This window comes from Hemibagrus wyckioides, linkage group LG01, assembly GCF_019097595.1.
Source record: "Hemibagrus wyckioides isolate EC202008001 linkage group LG01, SWU_Hwy_1.0, whole genome shotgun sequence".
In the NCBI taxonomy this organism is placed as follows: domain Eukaryota; kingdom Metazoa; phylum Chordata; class Actinopteri; order Siluriformes; family Bagridae; genus Hemibagrus; species Hemibagrus wyckioides.
Genome location: NC_080710.1, coordinates 30986928 through 31007726, shown reverse-complemented (window position 1 = coordinate 31007726; position 20799 = coordinate 30986928). Strand labels below are relative to the sequence as shown.

Here is a 20799-nt window from a genome sequence, read left to right as displayed (position 1 = left end):
CACTCGTATACTAGTGTACTCACTCAGACACACACACACTCGTATACTAGTGTACTCACTCAGACACACACACACACTCGTATACTAGTGTACTCACTCAGACACTCACACACACTCGTATACTAGTATACTCACTCAGACACACACACTCGTATACTAGTATACTCACTCAGACACACACACACTCGTATACTAGTATACTCACTCAGACACACACACACTCGTATACTAGTATACTCACTCAGACACACACACACTCGTATACTAGTGCACTCACTCAGACACACACACACACTCGTATACTAGTGTACTCAGACACACACACACTCGTATACTAGTGCACTCACTCAGACACACACACACACACACACTCGTATACTAGTGTACTCACTCACACACACTCGTATACTAGTGTACTCACTCAGACACACACACACACACTCGTATACTAGTGCACTCACTCAGACACACACACTCGTATACTAGTGTACTCACTCAGACACACACACACACTCGTATACTAGTGTACTCACTCAGACACACACACACACACACACTCGTATACTAGTGTACTCACTCAGACACACACACTCGTATACTAGTATACTCACTCAGACACACACACTCGTATACTAGTGCACTCACTCAGACACACACACACACTCGTATACTAGTGTACTCACTCAGACACACACACACACACTCGTATACTAGTGTACTCACTCAGACACACACACTCGTATACTAGTATACTCACTCAGACACACATACACACTCGTATACTAGTGCACTCACTCAGACACACACACACACACTCGTATACTAGTGTACTCACTCAGACACACACACACACTCGTATACTAGTGCACTCACTCAGACACACACACACACACTCGTATACTAGTGCACTCACTCAGACACACACACTCGTATACTAGTGCACTCACTCAGACACACACACTCGTATACTAGTATACTCACTCAGACACACACACACACACTCGTATACTAGTGCACTCACTCAGACACACACACTCGTATACTAGTGCACTCACTCAGACACACACACTCGTATACTAGTGTACTCACTCAGACACACACACACACTCGTATACTAGTGTACTCACTCAGACACACACACACACTCGTATACTAGTGTACTCACTCAGACACACACACACACACTCGTATACTAGTGTACTCACTCAGACACACACACACACACACACACACACACACACACACTCGTATACTAGTGTACTCACTCAGACACACACACACACACTCGTATACTAGTGCACTCACTCAGACACACACACTCGTATACTAGTGTACTCACTCAGACACACACACACACACTCGTATACTAGTGTACTCACTCAGACACACACACTCGTATACTAGTATACTCACTCAGACACACACACTCGTATACTAGTGCACTCACTCAGACACACACACACACTCGTATACTAGTGTACTCACTCAGACACACACTCGTATACTAGTGTACTCACTCAGACACACACACTCGTATACTAGTATACTCACTCAGACACACATACACACTCGTATACTAGTGCACTCACTCAGACACACACACACACTCGTATACTAGTGTACTCACTCAGACACACACACACACACTTGTATACTAGTGTACTCACTCAGACACACACACTCGTATACTAGTGTACTCACTCAGACACACACACACACACACTCGTATACTAGTGTACTCACTCAGACACACACACTCGTATACTAGTGCACTCACTCAGACACACACACACACACACTCGTATACTAGTGTACTCACTCAGACACACACACACTCGTATACTAGTATACTCACTCAGACACACACACACACTCGTATACTAGTGTACTCACTCAGACACACACACACTCGTATACTAGTGCACTCACTCAGACACACACACACTCGTATACTAGTGCACTCACTCAGACACACACACACACTCGTATACTAGTGTACTCACTCAGACACACACACACTCGTATACTAGTGCACTCACTCAGACACACACACACACACTCGTATACTAGTGCACTCACTCAGACACACACACACACACTCGTATACTAGTGCACTCACTCAGACACACACACACACACTCGTATACTAGTGCACTCACTCAGACACACACACACACACTCGTATACTAGTGCACTCACTCAGACACACACACACACTCGTATACTAGTGCACTCACTCAGACACACACACTCGTATACTAGTGCACTCACTCAGACACACACACACACACACTCGTATACTAGTGTACTCACTCAGACACACACACACACACACTCGTATACTAGTGTACTCACTCAGACACACACACACACTCGTATACTAGTGTACTCACTCAGACACACACACACACACACACTCGTATACTAGTGTACTCACTCAGACACACACACACACGTATACTAGTGCACTCACTCAGACACACACACACACACTCGTATACTAGTGCACTCACTCAGACACACACACACACACTCGTATACTAGTGCACTCACTCAGACACACACACACACACTCGTATACTAGTGCACTCACTCAGACACACACACACACACTCGTATACTAGTGCACTCACTCAGACACACACACACACTCGTATACTAGTGCACTCACTCAGACACACACACTCGTATACTAGTGCACTCACTCAGACACACACACACACACACTCGTATACTAGTGTACTCACTCAGACACACACACACACACACTCGTATACTAGTGTACTCACTCAGACACACACACACACACACACTCGTATACTAGTGTACTCACTCAGACACACACACACACTCGTATACTAGTGCACTGACTCAGACACACACACACACACTCGTATACTAGTGTACTCACTCAGACACACACACTCGTATACTAGTATACTCACTCAGACACACACACTCGTATACTAGTGTACTCACTCAGACACACACACTCGTATACTAGTGTACTCACTCAGACACACACACTCGTATACTAGTGTACTCACTCAGACACACACACTCGTATACTAGTGTACTCACTCAGACACACACACTCGTATACTAGTATACTCACTCAGACACACACACTCGTATACTAGTGCACTCACTCAGACACACACACTCGTATACTAGTGTACTCACTCAGACACACACACACACACTCGTATACTAGTGTACTCACTCAGACACACACACTCGTATACTAGTATACTCACTCAGACACACATACACACTCGTATACTAGTGCACTCACTCAGACACACACACTTGTATACTAGTGTACTCACTCAGACACACACACACACTCGTATACTAGTGTACTCACTCAGACACACACACACACACTCGTATACTAGTGCACTCACTCAGACACACACACACACACACACTCGTATACTAGTGCACTCACTCAGACACATACACACACACACTCGTATACTAGTGTACTCACTCAGACACACACACACTCGTATACTAGTATACTCACTCAGACACACACACACTCGTATACTAGTATACTCACTCAGACACACACACACACACTCGTATACTAGTATACTCACTCAGACACACACACACACACACTCGTATACTAGTGTACTCACTCAGACACACACACACTCGTATACTAGTGCACTCACTCAGACACACACACACACACTCGTATACTAGTGCACTCACTCAGACACACACACACACACTCGTATACTAGTGCACTCACTCAGACACACACACACACTCGTATACTAGTGCACTCACTCAGACACACACACACACACTCGTATACTAGTGCACTCACTCAGACACACACACACACACTCGTATACTAGTGCACTCACTCAGACACACACACACACTCGTATACTAGTGCACTCACTCAGACACACACACACACACACACACACTCGTATACTAGTGCACTCACTCAGACACACACACACACACACACTCGTATACTAGTGTACTCACTCAGACACACACACACACTCGTATACTAGTGTACTCACTCAGACACACACACACACTCGTATACTAGTGTACTCACTCAGACACACACACTCGTATACTAGTATACTCACTCAGACACACACACTCGTATACTAGTATACTCACTCAGACACACACACTCGTATACTAGTATACTCACTCAGACACACACACTCGTATACTAGTGCACTCACTCAGACACACACACACACACACACTCGTATACTAGTGTACTCACTCAGACACACACACACACTCGTATACTAGTATACTCACTCAGACACACACACACACTCGTATACTAGTGTACTCACTCAGACACACACACACACACTCGTATACTAGTGTACTCACTCAGACACACACACACACACACACTCGTATACTAGTATACTCACTCAGACACACACACACACACTCGTATACTAGTGTACTCACTCAGACACACACACACACACACTCGTATACTAGTGTACTCACTCAGACACACACACACACACTCGTATACTAGTGTACTCACTCAGACACACACACACACACACACACTCGTATACTAGTATACTCACTCAGAAAACACACACTCGTATACTAGTGTACTCACTCAGACACACACACACACACACTCGTATACTAGTATACTCTCTCACACACACACACACACTCGTATACTAGTGTACTCACTCAGACACACACACACACACTCGTATACTAGTATACTCACTCAGACACACACACACTCGTATACTAGTGTACTCACTCAGACACACACACACTCGTATACTAGTGTACTCACTCAGACACACACACACACACACACTCGTATACTAGTGTACTCACTCAGACACACACACACACACTCGTATACTAGTATACTCACTCAGACACACACACACACTCGTATACTAGTGCACTCACTCAGACACACACACACACACACTCGTATACTAGTGCACTCACTCAGACACACACACACACACACACACTCGTATACTAGTGTACTCACTCAGACACACACACACACACTCGTATACTAGTGTACTCACTCAGACACACACACACACACACTCGTATACTAGTGTACTCACTCAGACACACACACACACACTCGTATACTAGTGTACTCACTCAGACACACACACACACACACACTCGTATACTAGTATACTCACTCAGACACACACACACACTCGTATACTAGTGTACTCACTCAGACACACACACACACACTCGTATACTAGTGTACTCACTCAGACACACACACACACACTCGTATACTAGTGTACTCACTCAGACACACACACACACACTCGTATACTAGTATACTCACTCAGACACACACACACTCGTATACTAGTGTACTCACTCAGACACACACACACACTCGTATACTAGTGTACTCACTCAGACACACACACACACACACTCGTATACTAGTGTACTCACTCAGACACACACACACACACACTCGTATACTAGTGTACTCACTCAGACACACACACACACACTCGTATACTAGTATACTCACTCAGACACACACACACACTCGTATACTAGTGCACTCACTCAGACACACACACACACACACACTCGTATACTAGTGCACTCACTCAGACACACACACACACACACACACTCGTATACTAGTGTACTCACTCAGACACACACACTCGTATACTAGTGTACTCACTCAGACACACACACTCGTATACTAGTGTACTCACTCAGACACACACACTCGTATACTAGTGCACTCACTCAGACACACACACACACTCGTATACTAGTATACTCACTCAGACACACACACACACACACTCGTATACTAGTATACTCACTCAGACACACACACTCGTATACTAGTGCACTCACTCAGACACACACACACACACACACTCGTATACTAGTGCACTCACTCAGACACACACACACACACTCGTATACTAGTATACTCACTCAGACACACACACACACACACACACACACACTCGTATACTAGTGCACTCACTCAGACACACACACTCGTATACTAGTGCACTCACTCAGACACACACACACACTCGTATACTAGTGCACTCACTCAGACACACACACACACTCGTATACTAGTGCACTCACTCAGACACACACACACACTCGTATACTAGTATACTCACTCAGACACACACACACACACTCGTATACTAGTGCACTCACTCAGACACACACACACACTCGTATACTAGTATACTCACTCAGACACACACACTCGTATACTAGTATACTCACTCAGACACACACACTCGTATACTAGTATACTCACTCAGACACACACTCGTATACTAGTATACTCACTCAGACACACACACTCGTATACTAGTATACTCACTCAGACACACACACACACACACACTCGTATACTAGTGTACTCACTCAGACACACACACACTCGTATACTAGTGTACTCACTCAGACACACACACACACACACACTCGTATACTAGTGCACTCACTCAGACACACACACACACACACACACACACACTCGTATACTAGTGCACTCACTCAGACACACACACACACACTCGTATACTAGTGCACTCACTCAGACACACACACACACACACACTCGTATACTAGTGTACTCACTCAGACACACACACACACTCGTATACTAGTGTACTCACTCAGACACACACACTCGTATACTAGTGCACTCACTCAGACACACACACACACTCGTATACTAGTATACTCACTCAGACACACACACACACACTCGTATACTAGTGCACTCACTCAGACACACACACACACTCGTATACTAGTATACTCACTCAGACACACACACTCGTATACTAGTGTACTCACTCAGACACACACACACACTCGTATACTAGTGTACTCACTCAGACACACACACACACACACACACTCGTATACTAGTGTACTCACTCAGACACACACACACTCGTATACTAGTGTACTCACTCAGACACACACACACACTCGTATACTAGTGTACTCACTCAGACACACACTCATATACTAGTGCACTCACTCAGACACACACACACACTCGTATACTAGTGCACTCACTCAGACACACACACACACTCGTATACTAGTGTACTCACTCAGACACACACACACACACACTCGTATACTAGTGTACTCACTCAGACACACACACACACACTCGTATACTAGTGTACTCACTCAGACACACACACACACACACACTCGTATACTAGTATACTCACTCAGACACACACACACACACACTCGTATACTAGTGCACTCACTCAGACACACACACACACACACACACACTCGTATACTAGTGTACTCACTCAGACACACACACACACTCGTATACTAGTGTACTCACTCAGACACACACACTCGTATACTAGTGTACTCACTCAGACACACACACACACTCGTATACTAGTATACTCACTCAGACACACACACACACTCGTATACTAGTATACTCACTCAGACACACACACACACACTCGTATACTAGTGTACTCACTCAGACACACACACACACTCGTATACTAGTGTACTCACTCAGACACACACACTCGTATACTAGTGTACTCACTCAGACACACACACACACTCGTATACTAGTGTACTCACTCAGACACACACACTCGTATACTAGTGCACTCACTCAGACACACACACACACACACACACACTCGTATACTAGTATACTCACTCAGACACACACACACTCGTATACTAGTATACTCACTCAGACACACACACACACACACTCGTATACTAGTATACTCACTCAGACACACACACACACACACTCGTATACTAGTGTACTCACTCAGACACACACACACTCGTATACTAGTATACTCACTCAGACACACACACACTCGTATACTAGTATACTCACTCAGACACACACACACACACTCGTATACTAGTGTACTCACTCAGACACACACACACACTCGTATACTAGTGTACTCACTCAGACACACACACACACACTCGTATACTAGCGTACTCACTCACACACACTCGTATACTAGTGTACTCACTCAGACACACACACACACACACACACTCGTATACTAGTGTACTCACACACACTCGTATACTAGTATACTCACTCAGAGACACACACACACACTCGTATACTAGTGTACTCAGACACACACACTCATACTAGTGCACTCACTCAGACACACACACACACTCGTATACTAGTGTACTCACTCAGACACACACACACACACTCGTATACTAGTATACTCACTCAGACACACACACACACTCGTATACTAGTGTACTCACTCAGACACACACACTCGTATACTAGTGCACTCACTCAGACACACACACACACTCGTATACTAGTGCACTCACTCAGACACACACACACACTCGTATACTAGTGTACTCACTCAGACACACACACACTCGTATACTAGTATACTCTCTCACACACACTCGTATACTAGTATACTCACTCAGACACACTCGTATACTAGTATACTCACTCAGACACACACACACACTCGTATACTAGTGTACTCACTCAGACACACACACACACACACACTCGTATACTAGTGTACTCACTCAGACACACACACACTCGTATACTAGTGTACTCACTCAGACACACACACACACTCGTATACTAGTGTACTCACTCAGACACACACTCATATACTAGTGCACTCACTCAGACACACACACACACACTCGTATACTAGTGCACTCACTCAGACACACACACACTCGTATACTAGTGTACTCACTCAGACACACACACACACTCGTATACTAGTGTACTCACTCAGACACACACTCGTATACTAGTGCACTCACTCAGACACACACACACACACTCGTATACTAGTGCACTCACTCAGACACACACACACTCGTATACTAGTATACTCACTCAGACACACACACACACACTCGTATACTAGTGTACTCACTCAGACACACACACACACTCGTATACTAGTGTACTCACTCAGACACACACACACTCGTATACTAGTGTACTCACTCAGACACACACACACACTCGTATACTAGTGTACTCACTCAGACACACACTCGTATACTAGTGCACTCACTCAGACACACACACACACACTCGTATACTAGTGCACTCACTCAGACACACACACACTCGTATACTAGTATACTCACTCACACACACACTCGTATACTAGTGTACTCACTCAGACACACACACACTCGTATACTAGTGCACTCACTCAGACACACACACACACTCGTATACTAGTGTACTCACTCACACACACTCGTATACTAGTATACTCACTCAGACACACACACACTCGTATACTAGTATACTCACACACACACACACACTCGTATACTAGTGTACTCACTCAGACACACACACACACTCGTATACTAGTGTACTCACTCAGACACACACACTCGTATACTAGTGCACTCACTCAGACACACACACACACACTCGTATACTAGTGCACTCACTCAGACACACACACACACTCGTATACTAGTGTACTCACTCAGACACACACACACACACACACACACACACACACACTCGTATACTAGTGCACTCACTCAGACACACACACTCGTATACTAGTGCACTCACTCAGACACACACACACACACACTCGTATACTAGTGCACTCACTCAGACACACACACACACTCGTATACTAGTGCACTCACTCAGACACACACACACACACTCGTATACTAGTGTACTCACTCAGACACACACACACTCGTATACTAGTGTACTCACTCAGACACACACACACACTCGTATACTAGTGTACTCACTCAGACACACACACACACTCGTATACTAGTGTACTCACTCAGACACACACACTCGTATACTAGTGTACTCACTCAGACACACACACACTCGTATACTAGTATACTCACTCACACACACTCGTATACTAGTATACTCACTCAGACACACACACACTCGTATACTAGTATACTCACTCACACACACTCGTATACTAGTATACTCACTCAGACACACACACACTCGTATACTAGTGTACTCACTCAGACACACACACACACACACACACTCGTATACTAGTGCACTCACTCAGACACACACACACGTATACTAGTATACTCACTCAGACACACACACACACACGTATACTAGTATACTCTCTCACACACACACACACACACACTCGTATACTAGTATACTCACTCAGACACACACACACTCGTATACTAGTATACTCACTCACACACACTCGTATACTAGTATACTCACTCAGACACACACACACTCGTATACTAGTGTACTCACTCAGACACACACACACACACACTCGTATACTAGTGCACTCACTCAGACACACACACACGTATACTAGTATACTCACTCAGACACACACACACACACGTATACTAGTATACTCTCTCACACACACACACACACTCGTATACTAGTGTACTCACTCAGACACACACACACTCGTATACTAGTATACTCACTCAGACACACACACACTCGTATACTAGTATACTCACTCAGACACACACACACACTCGTATACTAGTGTACTCAGACACACACACACACACACTCGTATACTAGTGTACTCACTCAGACACACACACACTCGTATACTAGTGTACTCACTCAGACACACACACACACACTCGTATACTAGTATACTCACTCAGACACACACACACACTCGTATACTAGTGTACTCACTCAGACACACACACACACTCGTATACTAGTGTACTCACTCACACACACACACTCGTATACTAGTATACTCACTCAGACACACACACACACTCGTATACTAGTGTACTCAGACACACACACACACTCGTATACTAGTGTACTCACTCACACACACACACTCGTATACTAGTGTACTCAGACACACACACACACACACTCGTATACTAGTGTACTCACTCAGACACACACACACACTCGTATACTAGTATACTCTCTCACACACACTCGTATACTAGTATACTCACTCAGACACACACACACACACTCGTATACTAGTGCACTCACTCAGACACACACACACACTCGTATACTAGTGTACTCACTCAGACACACACACTCGTATACTAGTGTACTCACTCAGACACACACACTCGTATACTAGTGTACTCACTCAGACACACACACACACACTCGTATACTAGTGTACTCACTCAGACACACACACACACACTCGTATACTAGTGCACTCACTCAGACACACACACACACTCGTATACTAGTGTACTCACTCAGACACACACACACACACTCGTATACTAGTGCACTCACTCAGACACACACACACACTCGTATACTAGTGTACTCACTCAGACACACACACACACACTCGTATACTAGTGCACTCACTCAGACACACACACACACACACACTCGTATACTAGTGTACTCACTCAGACACACACACACACTCGTATACTAGTGTACTCACTCAGACACACACACTCGTATACTAGTATACTCACTCAGACACACACACACTCGTATACTAGTATACTCTCTCACACACACACACTCGTATACTAGTATACTCACTCAGACACACACACACTCGTATACTAGTATACTCACTCAGACACACACACACACTCGTATACTAGTATACTCTCTCACACACACACACTCGTATACTAGTATACTCACTCAGACACACACACACACTCGTATACTAGTATACTCACTCAGACACACACACACACACACTCGTATACTAGTATACTCACTCAGACACACACACACTCGTATACTAGTATACTCACTCAGACACACACACACACTCGTATACTAGTATACTCACTCAGACACACACACACACTCGTATACTAGTGTACTCACTCAGACACACACACACACACTCGTATACTAGTGCACTCACTCAGACACACACACACACTCGTATACTAGTGTACTCACTCAGACACACACACACACACTCGTATACTAGTGCACTCACTCAGACACACACACACACTCGTATACTAGTGTACTCACTCAGACACACACACACACTCGTATACTAGTGTACTCACTCAGACACACACACACACTCGTATACTAGTATACTCACTCAGACACACACACACTCGTATACTAGTATACTCACTCAGACACACACACACTCGTATACTAGTATACTCTCTCACACACACACACTCGTATACTAGTATACTCACTCAGACACACACACACTCGTATACTAGTATACTCACTCAGACACACACACACACTCGTATACTAGTATACTCTCTCACACACACACACTCGTATACTAGTATACTCACTCAGACACACACACACACTCGTATACTAGTATACTCACTCAGACACACACACACACACTCGTATACTAGTATACTCACTCAGACACACACACACTCGTATACTAGTATACTCTCTCACACACACTCGTATACTAGTATACTCACTCAGACACACACACACACTCGTATACTAGTGTACTCACTCAGACACACACACACACACTCGTATACTAGTGCACTCACTCAGACACACACACACACTCGTATACTAGTGTACTCACTCAGACACACACACACACACTCGTATACTAGTGCACTCACTCAGACACACACACACACTCGTATACTAGTGTACTCACTCAGACACACACACACACACTCGTATACTAGTGCACTCACTCAGACACACACACACACTCGTATACTAGTGTACTCACTCAGACACACACACACACTCGTATACTAGTGTACTCACTCAGACACACACACACACTCGTATACTAGTATACTCACTCAGACACACACACACTCGTATACTAGTATACTCACTCAGACACACTCGTATACTAGTAAACTCACTCTCACACACACACGTGCCCACATATGCTTGCTCGTTCTCTCACACACGTACACACTCACAGACATGCTCGCGCACACACTCAAACATACACACTCCTGCGTGCACACACTCTCTCTCTCCCTCTCACACACACACACACACACTCACTAATATTTCCTGTTAAAACAGAGAGAGAGCAAAATCCCCTCAACACTCAGCCTAACTCTCTTAAACTCTGCAGGTTAAATCATTGCTATGAACACTCCTCCTCTTCCTCTGAGAGGGAATTTACACTGCAGCTCAAAAATCCATCGCCAAGCAGAATCTCGCTGTGTGTGTGTGTGTGTGTGTGTGGATGGTTTGATTAAACCCTCGCCCACTCGGCCAGTCCAAACTGAGCTGAAAACATGGTCTGGCAGCTGTGTGTGTGTGTGAGAGAGAGATCTTTACTCTGAATGAGATCTCCAGGTTTTCTCCGCCCCAGATGTCCATGCCGCTGTCGTACTGTCCGAGCTCGTTGAAGTATTCTCGGTCCATGGCAAACAGACCCCCGGCCATCGTAGGAGACCTGAGGAGGCGGAGTCCAGGATCGACACACAGTCTGAATAAACACTGCTCTGCTCACACACACACACAATCTCACACACACTCTTGCGCACACACTCGCTCTCTTACTTGCACACAGTAACACACACACTCACTCTCTCTCTCCCTCTCACACACACACACACTCTCTCTCTCTTTCACTCTCTCTCTCTCTTTCACTCTCTCACACAGACAAAACAGAGATAAGCCAGCAGCACGACACAGAGGCCTGAGCTCCGAGGCTTCAGTGATCACTACAGAGATATGGAGCTGCTACAGATTTGCTGCAGTAGGTCCTGAGCGCTGATTCTCCAGCCTGAATTACATAACGCTCAATCTCGGCACGCTCCACAGAGGAAGTGAGAAAACTAACGCCTGGAGTTTGTGTTCTGGCAGCTAACTCACACGAGTGATGTCGATTTTCTTTCTCAGATTTAACAAACAAATGTGTGCTGTTCATTAACGTTTGTGTGTGTGTGTGTGTGTATACACACAGGATAAGAGGTTTAACTTTGTTCATTTCTGACGTGGTGTGATTACATGCCACTCTGTAAACAGGGAACTGAAGATTGACCACATGACTCCGGTCACATGTCATGTCTTCATTTACTCTGTTGAGAAAGAGGTTAATGGTAACAGTGCTTTTTATAGCTGGTGCTGTTCCTATTTTTTTGTACATCTACATGGTGTGAGAACGCTGCACTAATCCCATCTACGTGAGGTCACTGGATCGGTTCAGGTCATCGGCTGTGCGGTCGGCACTGGTACCTGATGGCGCCGCTGGGGTTGTTGAGCTCTGATACAGGAACGGGGTCCCATTTAAAGTGCAGCCCCCAGTTAAAGCCCCCTCTGACGATGGGGGAGGGGCTGTAGAGCAGCGTGTCGGCGCTTATGATGTCGATAACTGGACACACCACCATCCGCCGGTTCTCTTTAATCGGGCTCAGCAACGGCTGCAGCCACGCCTCGTTCACCTCACAGTGACTGTCCAGGAACACCAAGACCTTACCTGAACCGTGGAGAGGGAGGGAGAGAGAGAGAGAGAGAGAGAGAGAGAGGGAGGTATGTCATTTAGACATAAATGACAAATAAATGAAAGTGGAGAGACACATGTATACAGATAGCAAAAGGTTGTGTACCTACACACACACACACACACCTGTAGCATGTGAGGCTCCGATCATCCTTCCTCTGATCAGTCCTTCTCTCCTCTTATTGCGCACCAACTTCACTTTGTCTGGCAGGTGAGTGTGTATGTACACATCCAGATCCTGCTTCAGGTCATCTACAACACACACGCACGCGCGCGCACACACACACACACACACACACACACACACACACACACACACACACACACACAGTTAATGAACTGTGCTTGGATTTCAGCAGGGCTTTAACCAACAGTCACTTTACTACCAGCACCATCATCCATCCATCCCATTTATCAATCCTTCCATCCACCCATCCCATTTATCCATCTATTTATCCTTCCATCCATCCATCCATCCATCCAATTAATTCATTTATTTATCCATCTATCCAGCCAACCCAATAATGCATTTATTTATCCATCCATCCATCCATCCATCTATTTATCCTTTTATCCATCTATTTATTCTTCCATCCATCTATTTATCCTTCCATTTATCCATCCACCTATCCTACCCATCCATCCATCTAATCTACTCCATCTAGACTATATTGCCAAAAGATTTGGGACACCCTTCCAAATCATTGAATTCAGATGTTGTTTGTCAGGGGTTGGGTTTGGCCCCTGTGGTTCCAGTGAAAGGCACTGATGTTGGACGAGAAGGTCTGGCTCACAGTCTCCGTTCTAATTCATCCCAAAGGTGTTCTATGGGGTTGAGGTCAGGACTCTGTGCAGGCCAGTCAAGTTCCTCCACACCAAACTCACTCATCCATGTCTTTATGGACCTTGCTTTGGTCACTGGTGTGCAGTCATGTTGGAACAGGAAGGGGTCATCCCCAAACTGTTCCCACAAAGAGCATGAAATTGTCCAAAATGTCTTGGTATGAAGCTGAAGCATTAAGAGTTCCTTTCAGTGGAAATAAGGGGCCGAGCCCAACCCCTGAAAAACAACACCTGAATTCAATGATTTGGAGGGGTGTCCCAAAACTTTTGGCAGTATGGTGTATCTACCCATTGCTCTATCCATCCAATTCATGCTATTGATCCTATTAAAATAAATAAATAAACAAATCATCAATTTAAAAACATAACTCACCTGATTTATTTTGATCAGATGTTTAGCTTGGACTTTACTTTTCTGTATTAAACACCAAATTGCCCGGCAGTGTCCTAATAAGACTGGCATTAGGTGAACAAGGGCACAGAAACAAACCTACACTATTACACTCACTTCTACACTTTCTCTAATTTCTATGGCATTTCTACTGCATGTGGTTTAGTGTCACTGTATTGGACATGTGTGTAGAGTGGAGGTGGAGATGCTTGCCTAGCTCACTGCTGTCGTCCACCAGGATGATCTCGTGCAGGAGGTAACTGGGCGTTCGGTCCAGGACGCTGTGCACCGTCCTGAGCAGGGCCGAGAACGCCTCGTTAAAGAAGCAGATCACCACGCTGGCCGCCTGCAAATCTAACGGATACGTCTTCGCTTTACACCTGAGGGGGTAAAACACCAGGACATCATTACTAATGAATAAACGAGCGCAGGGACTCGTATCATCACACACAGAGCACTGATCCCTGTCGGCTTTCCTCACGGTTATCCTCGTTAGCATGTCTGACTGCTGCTGCTGGCACTGAGATATGACGGATGTTTCAATAGGGATTTAAAAATCACATTCACATCTCAGTTCATTAAAAGATTTAGTATTAGATTAATAATAATAATAATAATAATAACAATAAGTAGTAGTGGAAGAATACACTGCTACAGGCTGAGCAATCATCAGCGGATTTGATCAGAATCTTTACTTTTTCAGATTGATTTTTACTATTTTAACCATAGAACTGATTATTAGCTCAGTTTAACAGTTTAAATGTTTTAAGATGATCAAAGCAGTAAAAATCTGTAATATGTGAAAATAAACAGACAGAAGATGGGCTACATGCATCATTAAATGCATCATTAAATGAATAAATAAACAGACAGACAAACACAGAGATGGACACAGACACATGCACAGACATATGCACAGACAGACGGATGCACAGAGACACATGCACAGACAGACGGACGGACACACAGAGACGGACAGACTGACAGACAAACACACAAAGACATGCACAGACAGACGGACGCACAGACAGACGGACGCACAGAGACACATGCACAGAGACGGACGGACACACAGAGATGGACAGACTGACAGACAAACACACAAAGACATGCACAGACAGACGGACGCACAGACAGACGGACGCACAGACAGACGGACGCACAGACAGACGGACGCACAGACAGAGACGCAGAGACAGACGGATGGATGCACAGACACAGACAGACGCAGAGACAGACGGACGCAGGGACAGAGACAGACGCACAGACAGATAAGGTGAATATGACAGAAAAACAACAATAGAGCCTTATCCAGTCAGGGCAACTCAGCCTGATAAACTGTTTAATTATTCACTACAGTGTGATGTAATGGTTAATAATGTACAGTGTTTATGAGCTCAGTTATTACACAGTTATTGATAACTCTGTATACATGTAACAGGTGTATATTATACACATTACACCACATCTCCTGTAGAATAACATTAGTGATGGAGTTTCAGGAAACAGCTGTAAATGATCTCCAAAGACACATTTCACAATACAAACTTTATACCTTACTGACAGAACAGAAACACAGGTTTAAAAACGGCTAGCAATACATTAATAATAATAAAAACGTGTAACAAATAAGATGTAGTTATTGCTAAGGCTCTCAGATGCCTGTGATTGGCTAATGATTGAGGGCGGTTATATATTGCTTCTTAATGCAAGGCTTTTTGGTAAAAATGTACAAAATAATAATAATAATAATAATAATAATAAACAACAATAACAACAACAATAATTCGATATCTAGCGACAGCAATGATTCTGAGATTTGATACACCATGATACAATTGCGAATCCTTATTATTTTCTACACACTATTCATTCGCACCGTTTCCCCCGAGCATTACTCTCGTTTATTTGACGTTACTTTTCTACAATCAATGGACATGATTGATGCTGGACAAAAACTTTTACATATAACTAATATTCACAAAATGTACACAACATCACATTAACTTTTCAACACTTTTTAACACCTCAACATGTTTCAGTCAGCAGGATTTACTCAAGCAGATCACACAACTGTCCAGTAATGATTATCAGGAATGGTACACACACACACACACACACACACACACACAGTCAGAGACAGACGCAGAGACAGACACACAGATGCAGAGAGAGACTCATACAGACACAGAGACAGACAGATGCAGAGAGAGACACAGAGACAGACAAACAGACAGACGCAGAGACAGACAGTTGGACACAGACACAGACAGGCAGACAGACAGACCCAGAGACACAGATACAGTTACACACACACACCTACTTTTCATTCCTGGTATCGGGCAGGTCACGGTGATATCCGATCCGGTTGCTGATGAGGACGTTGAAGGCGTGTCTGTGGTAACCTGTATCCCTCACTTCCTGATCCTTCTCATTATAAATCATTCCTGCAGACAGACGCCACACATCACATACATACACAACTAAACATTTTGTGTGTGTGTGTGTTTAACACATACACATCGGGCAGTAAATAAAAAAAATTCTTTAAGGAATTCTTTAATAATGAACTGTTCCATGGCATCTCAAAATAACAAAACTTTATAGCAATAATTTACAAAATAGAGCACAACTTTGAAACATACTACACGTGGCAGATTAAACAAAAATTGAACATCAAACCTCAAACGATACTACAACACAACACTACAGACCTTTACATCATTCTACAAAGCTTTGACAAACTTTCAAAACTTTATAAAACTTTACTAACAAGCTACAAACCTTTACAACAAACTACAAAAAGTTACAAGCTACAAAATTTTAACTTTACAACCAACAACAAGCTATAAAAAATGTTACAACCTTACAAGCTACAAAATTTTAACTTTACAACCAACAAGCTATAAAAAACGTTACAACCTTACAAGCTACAAAATTTTACAATATTTCAAGCTACAAATCTTTACAACATGTTTATATACAATAATTTACTAATACAACAAAAGCTTTTTATATACTAAAAAACGAGATACAAGACACTAGAATCTTTGAGATACTCTGGAACCTATTACAACATACAACAAAAATTTACATTACAGTATAATTTACAACATTCTGCACAAAACTTTACTTACAAGCTACAAAGCTTTACAACAATCTACAAAAAAACTTTACAGCAACCTACAAAAATTTTACAACAAGCTACAAAACTTTACAACCTTATAACAAACTATGAAACTTAATATACAAAAATTTATTACATACTACAAAAACTTTACAACCTTCATATACTAGAAAACGGTATAAAAGACACTACAATGTTTATGAGATTCTCTGGAACCGATTAGAACTTATAAACTTCTGCACAAACTACACAACTTCACTCAGAACCTGTTCTCTGTACAATTCACTCACTCTGAAGATTGTTATAAACACTAAATACAGTATGGCTTTATGTTCTTATAAACGCTCTATAAACACTGCTCTAAACTGTAATGACTTTACATAAGTGTCATGAGTGTAACAGTGTGCATGATGCCTTATAACGTGATATAAATATATTTCCATGTTGTTGTGTAAAGTGTGTAGTGAGTGTTAGTAGAGGTCAGTGTGAGGTGGTCATGCTGTGTACTGTGACTCGGACTGACCCATCTCGGGGGAGAGGTCGGCGTGGCGACCGTCGTGTCCGTGTGCTTTGTTGAGCGGGGCGGGGCGGCGGGTGAAGCGGGGCTGGAAGCGGTGTTGCGCCCCCTGGATGGGCACATGGCTGGAGGACAGGCGGCTCTCCTGACTCAGGCTGAAGTAGAGGAAGAGCAGGACGGACCACGTCAGCGACGTGAAGAGGCAGCCATAGCAGAAGTAGCGGAGAGTGACACTGCCCATGGTAGAGCTAGCATCATCGGCTGCCCGTCCTCACATGCCTGAAACATGCACACACACACACATTAATCTGCTGTAGTGTTTATTTGCTCATGATCATCTCCTCTGCTTCACCTTCAGGATCATCGTGGAACTGATTCAGCGAGTCTTTCTCTTTCTCATTGTACAACAACGAGAAAAACCAGCCTCATTAGTCACATGTTGTTTTAAAGCAGTGGGCAGTGTCGCTATTGTCCACCCTTTTGTTCCTGCTCTGTGGTGGGGATCCATTTACACGCCTAATACAGGGATAATATCCACGTCACTGAGGAACTTTACCCTCTGCTGCAATAGACTCTGTTTACTTTCAGCACACACACACACACACACACACACACACACACACACACACACACACACACACACACAAAGGTAATGAGGCAGAAATATCTTATTACATGAAATTAGAAGACTCCCTCACAATACCATACACAATACAGACAGACAGACAGACAGATAGATAGATAGATAGATAGATAGATAGATAGATAGATAGATAGATAGATAGATAGATAGATAGATAGATAGATAGATAGACAGATAGATAGATAGACAGATAGATAGATAGATAGATAGATAGATAGATAGAGACAAACAGTGATATATATAAAGACAGACAGACAGACACACACACACATTTACTTTAAATGTGGTTTTGGTGAGTGTAAACAGGATGAACAGATTGGACTAAATGAGTACATCATTTCACCGACTTTTTACAATCAGATGTTTAAAATCTGCCACTGTGAACTCTCTGTAAGAGGAATAAGACTCGCAGAGACGCTTTTGTTCTCAGGAACCATTCCAGAGGGTAAAGACCAGGACTGAGAACATTAACATGGCTGTGAGACTGGAGCTTCAGTCAGCAGAGTAAAGTTCAGACATCCGATCAGCTAATCATCAAACATACACCAGCTGCAGCAGGACCAACAACACCACCCAGAACGTCCACACTGGGAGAATGGATGGGTTTTACATTATATTACTAGATAACTAGACTTTTTAAATAAAAAATAAAAGAAAGAGAGAAAAAAAAGGCTTTAAATAAGTTAATTTTAGGCAAGGGGAAGGAAGGAGGAGGGAAGGTGAGGGGAAGGCAGGAGGAAGAAGAGGGGAAGGCAG

General features: G+C 43.7%; 1 protein-coding gene across 1 annotated transcript in view; it reads right to left on the bottom strand.

The window, feature by feature from the left end:
- Positions 1-20799, bottom strand: part of galnt11 (UDP-N-acetyl-alpha-D-galactosamine:polypeptide N-acetylgalactosaminyltransferase 11 (GalNAc-T11)) — a 36256-nt gene that overhangs the window by 13339 nt on the left and 2118 nt on the right. The window contains exons 2-7 of the mRNA XM_058394222.1: positions 19407-19679; positions 18080-18203; positions 15970-16136; positions 14649-14774; positions 14258-14498; positions 13355-13472 (exon numbers count right to left, since the gene is read on the bottom strand). Coding sequence (XP_058250205.1) covers positions 13355-13472; positions 14258-14498; positions 14649-14774; positions 15970-16136; positions 18080-18203; positions 19407-19641 — 1011 coding nt within the window. The 5' untranslated portion in view covers positions 19642-19679. The remainder of the gene's footprint in view (positions 1-13354; positions 13473-14257; positions 14499-14648; positions 14775-15969; positions 16137-18079; positions 18204-19406; positions 19680-20799) is intronic.